This window comes from Sabethes cyaneus, chromosome 2 (genome assembly GCF_943734655.1).
Source record: "Sabethes cyaneus chromosome 2, idSabCyanKW18_F2, whole genome shotgun sequence".
In the NCBI taxonomy this organism is placed as follows: domain Eukaryota; kingdom Metazoa; phylum Arthropoda; class Insecta; order Diptera; family Culicidae; genus Sabethes; species Sabethes cyaneus.
Genome location: NC_071354.1, coordinates 150,223,107 through 150,233,996, shown reverse-complemented (window position 1 = coordinate 150,233,996; position 10,890 = coordinate 150,223,107). Strand labels below are relative to the sequence as shown.

The following is a 10,890-nucleotide window of genomic DNA, read 5'->3' as shown; positions in this document are numbered from 1 at the left end:
GCTGCACTTTTGTTCTCGTGCGAGACGGTTCTTACCCACGTTATACTGTTTACCTCAGTTAGAGTTCTTATGAAGTTTATTACCTTATTGGAATTTGCAGACCAGACTTGAAAGGCTCCATTGTTCCTTTACCGAAGGTTCTTAGTCTGCGAAGAGTTAGTGCACTGCACTGGCAGAGCAGATGTTCTGCGGTTTCGCTTTCGAATTCGCAGAGTTGGCAAGTATCATTGTCCAGCCTACCAATCGTTTTTAGATGGCGTTTGCCCGGACAGTGACCGGTAAATAGTCCTATTATTATATACTTAGTTCGGTTTTCTTCAAATTAAGCAATGAAAGGCTTTTTTACGGTCTGGCTGTATAAAGCGCTTCGACCGTCTTAGTCATGCAGAGGATTTCCAATTTTCCTCTATTGTTCTGTGTTCCCATGCACGAAGTTCGGATTTAAGTGCACTTGGTGACACACCGCAGAACGGTTCTGGGTCGATAAGGTAACGGCTTTTTCATTTCCTTCCACTCCGCAATTGCCAGGGACCCAGTAAAGGTTTACGTGATTCTTTTCCGTCATTCCTGGGAGCACATCAACGTAACAAGATTTCACATATAAATATGCACAATTTATTGGTATAGTGAAAAATTAAGTCCACAGTTCATTCGGATATTACCTTTAGTCATAGTAAGAGTCATGTTTTGAGGACCACTGTTTATTCTCTGCACTGCCCGATTGGCTTATTCAGTTGTTTACTTTAATTTTTCTGTACAAATTTTCCACTGCTGTTTCATCTGATGTCTGCTCTTCTTCAAGTTAAGCGTTATATTTTAGGCTTGAAGTCTGTTCTGCATTTCAGTAACGGAAGTTATGCCCCTTCTGCTGATTAATACAAACCAATTGCAAAGAAGAGAAACTGCCAGTGCAAAATTATAATTCAAAAATAGAGCCAAACGTTTCTGAATAAATATGTTATCAATTTTAAGAAGAAAATTTCATAATCGCTATCATTTTAATATGTAATTTTTGTGTAGGTTCAGAACAACAAAACAGAGATGACACAACAAATTTTGAGACGAAAATTTTCTATTTTTCGACTGATTGTTGAGAGGAAAATATAATCCGATGCTAACCTATTATTTTATGTCACTTGATAGTACATTATGGGTCGGAAACAGTGACAGGTTTTGAGGGTAGGTTACGGCCTTCTTGATAATGCAATCTTCAGTGATGCAATCATCGCTCTTCTAAAATTAACGTTTCCTGTGGATACAATTTGAGTGCTTTCAAAGTTTCCTTATAGTCCAAAGCCGTGAGCTGTTGATTGTTTATAATTGGAAAAATTATAACGTAAACCTCACAGATTATTACAGTATACTTACATCTCTTCGTGGCCAACTCGAAATCACCTTGTACTCGTCGATCAGGAACCCTTCCCCTGTGATGAAGTTCAGTAGTATTTGCAGAGAAGTATCGGTCGTGAATCGCCTTTCCAGCATCGGGCCCGTCGGTGGTCTAATTCTAATTTTGGTTATATTTTCCCCAGCTATCTGGTCAGGCTCCGGGGGGACGGTGATTCTGGCATTGACACGAATTAGCTCTCGTTTTGCTTCTGCATCCGCTCGCTCGGATTCCAGCCGACGCCGTTCGGTTTGCATCATCAACTCTTTCTGACGTTTTGCCTCTTGTTTCGCCCGATCTGCTTCCAAGCTTTCGCGATAGGCAGCGTCTTGCTCCAATTTAACCTGTTCCCGGGCTAGGCGTTCATTTTCTTCGCGTAGCTCGATCTTCAGCTGTTCACTATACATATCCGCAGCTTCCATCAACTGTGATAGTAAATCATCAACGCTGACATTGCCTGATAAAAAAACATCTTAGCTATTACTCTGTTAGGCGAAATAAATAACAGGACTCACCATAAATAACCTGAAAAACCTCGCATTGACTGCGATTTTTTGCTATCACAAGAATGGCTGGTAATCTATCAGTTGGAATGTTCCGGACTGTTATCGAGGCAGTCATTCCAACACATGCCGATATAGACGATAAAAACCTGCAAAAGAAATGCATTGGTATCATACAAAACCATTTTTAACAAGCACGTTGCTTCACTTACATATTCTTATTGCTTTCGAATGTCAGATCCCAACCATACAGAACAAAATGATCTAAAAACATTTGAATTATGCTTTCACAGGCAAGCAACTGGCCACAGAATACATTCGTCAGTACGCTGCCATCATGGTGCAGATAGATCGCCATCAATTTGCGCTGTAATATATAAAGTGGTTCTAAATATACTTAGAAAAAGTTGATCAAAGATAAACTCACATCTCGAGCCGACGGGCGGCATGCTTCCCTCAGTGCATCTTCCAAACTTCCTTGGAAAAACATCGGATGCTGCGGACCGTACCGTTCTACAAAGTTTTCCACAAACTGTATGCTCCCGATCGTTTCGTCATCTACATTGTCAGGAACTGTGGAATGTTTTATAATGAGTTATTATGTTCAAAGAGTACAATAATTGCTCGTGTTTTAACGCTTACTCAAATGCTTTAAGTGGCTGTTGATGGGCGTCTCTGTGAAAATATCGTCGTCATTGTTAAAGTCAGAAGCATCCTCGAACTCCTCACCGCTGCTCTCGGAATCAATAATGATGGGCATGCTGTCACTATAGATATAATCAAAAATAAAGGTGTATAGTACATCAATAAAAATTGTTTAAATATCCTTGTTTAAACAAATAGGACACTATGTTTAGAGGTCCTGCTTTAATGAGTTCGTGTGAATCAATCAGAATACGGTAAAAATTGATAAGAGCAATAAACATAATTTACCAATGAATTCTTGTCATGTCCAATTGACTCGATTTAAATAACGGCACCTATTAATACTCTAACGGACGCAGCCTTCCGTGAAAAAATAATATTTACAGCAGCTATCAAAATCAACCACTTACCTATTATTGAAAACATTTCTACTGCTACTACTAGTACTAGTACTAGCCGTATTAGCTGCAGTGTTGTTGTTCGTAATCTTTACCGACCCCTCCTGGTCGGCTCGTTTCAGTACCAAATTATGTTCCCTTTCAACGCCGGATTCGGCTAAAGTCGTGGTGTTGGTTACGTTATTGGGCCAGCCAGACCACACCTGGTGCCGTACCGGAATGTCCGTGATGGTGTAAACATCCGTTTTGATGGACAGAATATTCTGCTGCCCAGGAAATTTGAGCACCAACAAACCGGCCTCCGGCTGAACGTTAATGTGCAGTGTGTAAATCTGCTTGTTCTGCGAGGATAGTGGGTCACTGCTAAAAAGATTAAAAAACACTATTATACTGTTTTTTTTATTTGCTAGTGTCTTAAACTTACGATTCTCCAACGAAGCCTTCAACGGTCATATCTGTCAAGATGAGATTAACTTCCTTGCCTATATTGAGCGATTTGAGCACCGTTGTGGAATTTTGTACACCCTTCTGTGCATAATTTGTGTCAAACATTAACAAATTTTAACGTAATCAAGATAAAACAATGTACATACCTGCTTGCCCTGTTCCCATCCCTTCAGTGCTTGCCGACAAACTGCTACGCCAGTTTTTTCGCAAATCTTGGCTTTTAATTCCCCAACCGTGGCGTGATTCGATATGCTGATTACGTGCAAGTCGTTGTTAAAGTGGATCCTGAATACCACTTCATGCGGTTTGGTATCTAAATAATTCAGTGCACTGCGAAAATCGTTGTTGCTGCTTGATCGCGAAGAAGATGCTCCTAAAAATCGCGTTTGATTAATTATAACTAGGTAATGGTGAAGCATAAACAGGTATATGAAAAAATGTGTACTAATATGTAATGATCGGACGTAAAAACTGGTTAGTAGTACCGTTCCAACATTGAACAACAATTCAACAACAACAATCGCGAGTATTGTATAACATTATTCAAACTGCTAACAACACTAAAGATTTCAGTTTTTATCGAAATGATGTGCGTATTCAGTGAGAGGCACGATGAATGATTCTATAAACCAACATCTATACCTGGTTCAATAAATCCAAACGAATCATCAAAAGAAAAGTCTGCATTGCCATTGAGAAAGTTACAATAGTTACAATATGTCCAACGTCAATCAACTGTATCTGTATAATATAATGCCCAAACTTACCAGCATCTAGACTACGATTATTACTTGAAGCGTCACTGCTTCCAGGACCAAGGGCATTCTTGACGGGGGACGAGGGTGCTGTCATAAGTTCCTCCACATTTGCCATCGCTTCCAGGTTATTCAAGTTATTCGAATAGCTAGCAAAAGCTGATCCCGTGGCTCCGCTGTCACTACTGAAGTTAATCAGCGAGGAGCTACTGCCGCCGCCGCCGCCACCACCACCACCACCGCCTCCTCCATTGCCACCAGCAGATGTGCGTTGGTCTTGTGGATCCTGCGGAAATACTCGATGCACAGCAACCTGCCAAGCGAGAACAAACAGATGGTCATAGATGATAATTCTTAGGTGAAAAATGATTGTGTTTACCAAGAGATCCCAATTACTTTCTTCCAAGTGATAGATTGCTTCAGCAACGTCCTCAATTGCGGTAATACTCTGAAAAAAAGTTAAAAAACATTTGTTATGTTTTTCTGTAACAAAAATGTTATTGTGACACGCCGAAACGACGAGTTAACGGATTATTTTTTTTACCAATTACAAAAATTACATTCCAAAGGTTGTAAAAAGTGGAAACAAACAACTCATGAGCAATCAACACAATGTGGCTGATCAATCGCGTCAGTTTCCTCGGAAAGCCGTTTTCGTACATGATCTGCAATAGCTGATCTCGATCAACTGTATCGTATGCTGCTTTGAACTCCGCCTGCAAATGATGGATCTCTGTAGAGGCATGTTCGAACTAACCTGATGCTACTGAGAACCAAAGCAGTGGGTCCAAAGCCCCTAAAAGGACGATGATTTTAATAGCTATTATTTGAAGATCTGAATGTATAAACCGCTAATCCAAGGTGTGATGCGACCCATGCCGAGGGATGAATGGTGGAGGAGGTTCTATAAATACTCAGCCGCAACGGAGCCTGTTAAGTACCAGGGCGCCCTCCACAGTAATTTGCCCTTGCTGCGACCCTTAATTTAATAGCGAAAATAATTGGTCAATTTCATGCTCAAATGTTTACGTTGGCATCACTTCATATATACGTCCGTTCCCTTGGTAACGTACAGCACCGACGGTCGTGGACTCGGAATTGCAATCGAAACGAAATAAAGTTTTTGATATCAATTCAAGTGAACAGTTTGGGCAAAATCATTGTAATATCTTACTTAATACCTGTTTCGGTGGTAAATAAAGTTTTCTGTGCCTCAAGATAAGTTAGGCGAGTGATGTGACGAATGAAACGGCCGAAAAAAATTAATGAGAAATCGACGGCGAAAAAGTGAACATAGATGATGAATTTTAATTGGGCAGAATTCTCATTATTTAGTGTAATTTATACCCCAAAAAGTAATAGAACCTATAGAATGCAATGTTTAGTGCTTGGAGTTACAAGATCTTATTACGACTTGCTGGTTAGTTGAACTAATTTTATTTTTTGTGATGGTTTCCCGACTCTATGGGAGCATGTTGGTACACTGAAGAAGCGAAGGGAAGGGTGATATTCGGTGCCGGAGAGCATCCAGACTCTACCTGAGGCGGCGCGACTCCAAAAAGCGTTAGCCAAGGAACATAATAATGACCTAGGATAATAGAAAACAGAATGGCAGTTTAACTGTTACTACTAGGAAAATGTTCGACAGTGACCACAGGAAGCGTCGACGAGCAGCATCAAGTTGAGTCATCACGCAATGTGCCAAACGACTCGGTTTTACTTTCACGTTGATTGCTTACGGAAACTTCAATCAAAGGAGCACTCAGCTCCTTTGAACCAATGAAGTCTCCTGGTCCGGATGGCATACTACCCATCTTCTAACAAAAAGTGGACGAGATTGTAAAGGGCCAAACAGAAGGCTTTTCGCAAAGCTTAAATGTCAATTTGACGCTGACGCATCATTCTATTTAGCCCTTAATGTCCGAGCTTATCAACCTCTGCCTGCTTTACGTTGGGACATGTCCCGGCAAACTAGCGAAAAGTCAGGGTGGTATTCATACCGAAGGCAGGTAAAAGATAAAACCATGCCAAAAGCATTCAGACCAATTAGTCTGACTTTTCCGGTTGATGGAAAAAATCACGGATAATCACATCCGTAATAAGTTCTTGAAGAACTTCCCTTCGGCAAGGCAATCAACATGCTTACCAACGTGGTAAATTTACGAAAACCGTACTTCATCGCCTAGTCGCTCCAATACCAAGAGATAGCACTTTGTGCTTTTCTTGACATTTAAGGCACTTTCGACAACACGTCCTTCGCTTCAATTAATACTGCTCTCCTTAACAAAGGAAATGACCAGCAGACAATGAACTGGACTCAAGTAATGCTGTCAAGCAGGGAAATCAAAGCCTCATTGCGAGATACGTCGATCACGTTCTCAACGATCAACGGATATCCTCAAGGAGGAGGTGTCTCCCCTTGCTTTGGCCACTGGTTGGTCACACACTACTATTAGGCTACTAATACACTACTATAGGCTAACCTATGCCGCGCTCGTATGGTGGCCAAAGGTGAACGAGGTGGCAGCGCAGGCCAAGCTAAACAACGTTCAATGCCTGGCAGGCTTTTCAGTGACCAGCGCTATGCGCACAAAACCAACCATGGAGGCAATGGCAATGGTTGGCAATGGATGCTGTCTTTACATCTTCATGTTAAGAAGGAAACTGAGCTCGGTCACCAAGGTTGCAAAGGTGTCGTAACATAATTGAAGGGGACCAAATTGGCCACGTGCTAAGGGAGCTCGCGTAAGGGAGTTCAATCTGTCACGTCTAGTAACGATAATTTTTGACTGGATGAAATAACGGCCTAACATGGATGTTACATACAGTGTAATTGATATAGATCGTAATGTATGGAACAATGGAGGGTCCGTTCTTCCATCCGGTACCATCTGTTTCTTAGCAGATGCACGAAAAATTTGGTCCTGTGTAGGTTCTGGTGTCTACGGACATGGAATAAACGAAGTTCTTCCTCTGAGCAAATGTCCCACCGTTTTCCAAGCGGAAGTATATGCAATATACACCTGCGCCAAGATGTATCTAAAACGAAAGTATAAGCATGCAAAAACTGGTATCTGTACGGACAGTCAGGCTGTGCTTAAGACCACTAATCGTGCATCCAAATTAGTTTGGGAGTGCAGCACAACTTTAAGGGTACTCTCCCGCCAAAACAAAGGTTCATTGTTCTTGGTGCCTGGACACTGTGGAATCGAAGGTAATGAACTTGCTGATAGCCTAGCAAGACAAGGATCAGCTCAGCAGTTCATTGGTCACGAACCCTTTATATCGACCCCCTTCATATCCGCCGTAAAAGGCGAAATACTAACCTGGAAGAAGCTAGAAATAGCATAGTCCAGGGCTGTAGACAAGCTAAGCGGTTTATCTACCCAGATGCTGCAGTAGGTGCAAGAGTGAAGTAACTATTCACGGGACTCTTCATCGGACATTGGTCCTCTCTTTATCATTTAAAGATTGTTAACAAGGTCTTGCCTGCCATTTGCAACTTAGAACTAGAAAGTTCAGCGCATCTGCTCTACTCTTGAGGAGCTCTTGCGTTTTCCAGGAACATGCTTCTTCGAAAGTTACCTATTTCTTTGGGAACACATTCAGTTGACCATAAATATTAAAAAAAAATATGTAATTCTCTCAAAATTGAAAGTTATTCTAAGATTAAACTTTCAACTTAAATAAACGCACATCGAAATTCAAACATCAGAAAATTAATGCGTCAAAATACATACATGAAAGAGGCTTAAAGGAGACGAACGTGCGCCTCTAATAGGATGTAACCGTTGACGGCGACGAAGCTGACAATATAAAAAAATCTTATTAGACCGGTAATTTTTTATGGACTTGAAGCTGTGACACCGCTCACGGAGGACATACGCGTGCTTACCGTGGTCGAGCGTAGCTGTTCTCTTCAACGCCATCAGCATCAGGAGCAAGGGACTCAATGTGCAAGTGATTTGTAAATTCTGTGACACCTAGGATATTAGCTCAAGTTGAATGGATACGACTGCTTGAAACATACTACTGACTACGACGAAATTCAAGAATGAAATAAATAAATGAAGCTGACTTTCTCTAACCCGCTTCATACTTGAAGCGACTTGTTTCACTTGACGACGATTGCAAGTCAGACAAGATTTGTCGATGTTAGTTAATCGATGTGGTTAGTTATAACATGTAATAATATAACATGTAGTTATTCTGTAATAATTGTCCTGTACTCTAATAACCTGCTGCGAAGTCTGTCGATAAAGAAAGATCAAGTCTTAAAAACGTTTATGCCCAAGGCTTTGCTTTGCTTTGGTTGGGCATAAATCCATTTCAAACATTTAACCATACAAAACAGTAAGCATAAAAATAAGTCCTTAGTTTGGAACACAATTTGTAGACATTTCTGATACAAAACCTGATTCGTCCGATCGAATATTTTGATTTGTTATCGAAATTTAAAGAAATATTTGTTCCTCAGTATTATAAAAATTCTTGATGCCAAATGGCTGAACGAGGAATCAAAGAAAGCAGTTTTGTTTTGAACCCTGACTTCGATTCATACTCCTTTGTTCGTTCAAGGAGCCGAACGAAGCAAAATCAACAAGATTCGCAGAAACAAAGCGTTTTGTGAAAAACAACCCGTAATGATCTGTAGATGTATGATAGTATCAGCTAGCAAACAAAGTATTAAGTCCAAAATTGTTGTAGTTTATGGCGTTAAACAACAAGAAAAAAAATTCATAATTGATACAAATTTAAAAAAAAACAAAGTTTCTTTATGCTTAAATGCAATAGAAATCGTTTTTTCCGTACAGGCATTACTACTGCGACCATTATTTTGGTCTATTATGAAAAAAAAATGACGTCGCTTCATTCGCACTTCAAGCGACGATAATGAAGACCTCTGCCTGATATCTCTCAAAAGCAACGCAGTTGATAGGCGTTTTAGATTGTAACCGTAATTGTAAATTTTTAGTGCTACGTCTAGTTGGCAATTGAACGATATCATTACATCGATACCTTTTGTTGAGTTTCATGAACATTGGGATAGCAAATTTAAACTGATACGTCACTAAAACACAAATAATAAGCATATGCTGAAAATATGCACAGGTGATTCTGATTTTAATCATAGGCGAGACTACCCTTAATTGCTTGTCACGTCTTTATTACCGAGAAGTAAAGAATTTTTGTTTCCGGATTCTAAAACTATTTGGGTGTAAGAAAAACAAAAAAAAAATGTTTCAACAAGTTCAATTTTGCGAGTCACTAAAACACAAATACCTTTTGCTCCAGTGCATACACCTACTCAATCTGGTAATTGAAACTCTAACCTTTAATTTCGAACTAACAGCGAACAAAATCATATACCTACAAGGACCCAGCAGGTCAGCGTTCGATTTCATAAATGACAAAGACCCACTGTGTAACATTTGTTACTGTACTCACCTGAAAATTGGCCAGTATTTCTTCCCGATTCTCGGACATTGTGTACTTTGTTCAGCGAAGCCAGTGAAAACTAAATTTCTTCTTTCTTCAAACGATATAGAACACCAGACCGACGACGTCTAAACTGTGCTGCACTATGACAGAACCTTCAATTTCGCGTTCTCATCGAATTTTGTCTCTGATTTTACTCCACTTTCGAAGGCTTAAAAATAAATATTTCAAGATTTACCATATTCTTTTTCACGCCACAATAATTAACAACTAACATTTACCTAATTACGTCTGGAAAATAAATCGAAAAACTACGCTTTTCGTTGCTTCCTATGCTCAAAGTTTTCCTTTCTTCGCTATGCTTATGCTATTACCACTTCGAACGAAACGAACTTCCCTGATGATAGTCCAATTCATACAAAGTGCTCAATCGGAATTGGTTTCGTTAGCCTGTTCATTTGCCTATATAGGAGAAGAGAGAAGAGGTAAACCTATAGGAGGTAAACGAGGAAAACGTAAGCGATCGCACGTACATTACGATAAACTTTATATGTCGTTTTCAGGGTTGCCAAAGTATTTTTTTTAATTTTATTATTTTCGAAAATCTGTGTCTTGAATCAAAATGAAATATTCATTTAAAAAATCGAGGAAAGACCAATGGATCGCTTTTGAGATTTAAAAAATATCAAATCATGGCTTTGTACCAACAGCGAAACATTTATTATTTCCTTAAGCAAAATCTCGCCTTTTTTCGCACTATCTAATCCAATCGTCCGCTGTGGTCGGAAACTTGGTAATCTTCAAGCCGTTTTTGAACTTACCATACTCCATTCTAAGAAAATCTATGGAGCTATATGCTTTAGTAGAATGATGGACTGCAACCGATTTGGACCTGAATGAAATTAATGTCAAAATCAAGTGATTTCCTCCTGCATAACATATCAAAATCGATTAAGAGCATGCTGACACTGTCCGCCAATTTAGCCAATTCATAAAAAGCTCGATATAAATTTGTAATCAAATTATATTATTTTATATAAAAGCTTCATTAATAAAATAGTTTATTTTAATCGTTTTCTGTATTTTTGCCATCACTGGACGATTTGACAACTACCGTATAGGAAAATTTCACCAACACATCAACCTTCCTCGGAACCCAAAAAAGCTGCAATGACGTACTATATGAAGTACTAGACGGTCTGTTTTGATTGCTTAAAGCACCATAGATTTAAGTACAGAGAGCGCACACAGAATATTCTATGGTTCTGTGGTACTAGAATAGAAAAGTAACGCTCAAGAAATGATTTTATGCCTGA

At 39.6% G+C, this 10,890-nt stretch overlaps 1 protein-coding gene across 5 annotated transcripts; it reads right to left on the bottom strand.

The window, feature by feature from the left end:
* Positions 1-697: 697 nt before the first annotated feature.
* LOC128734128 (FAS-associated factor 1) lies at positions 698-9,984 on the bottom strand. 5 transcript variants are annotated; one of them, XM_053828153.1, is made up of 14 exons: positions 9,856-9,984; positions 9,584-9,785; positions 4,515-4,583; positions 4,148-4,448; positions 4,023-4,061; positions 3,527-3,753; positions 3,358-3,461; positions 2,946-3,296; positions 2,533-2,657; positions 2,318-2,463; positions 2,103-2,257; positions 1,903-2,039; positions 1,369-1,844; positions 698-1,303 (listed from the first exon to the last, which is right to left on the bottom strand). In XM_053828153.1, the coding sequence occupies exons 2-14, from the start codon at positions 9,620-9,622 to the stop codon at positions 1,223-1,225; spliced, it is 2,250 nt and encodes a 749-aa protein (XP_053684128.1). In that variant the 5' UTR covers positions 9,623-9,785; positions 9,856-9,984; the 3' UTR covers positions 698-1,222. The 5 variants fall into 5 exon arrangements, with proteins under 5 accessions (XP_053684128.1, XP_053684129.1, XP_053684130.1 ...); XM_053828154.1 differs by having other exon boundaries at positions 2,946-3,293; XM_053828155.1 differs by having other exon boundaries at positions 3,358-3,458.
* Between the last annotated feature and the right edge of the window lie 906 nt (positions 9,985-10,890).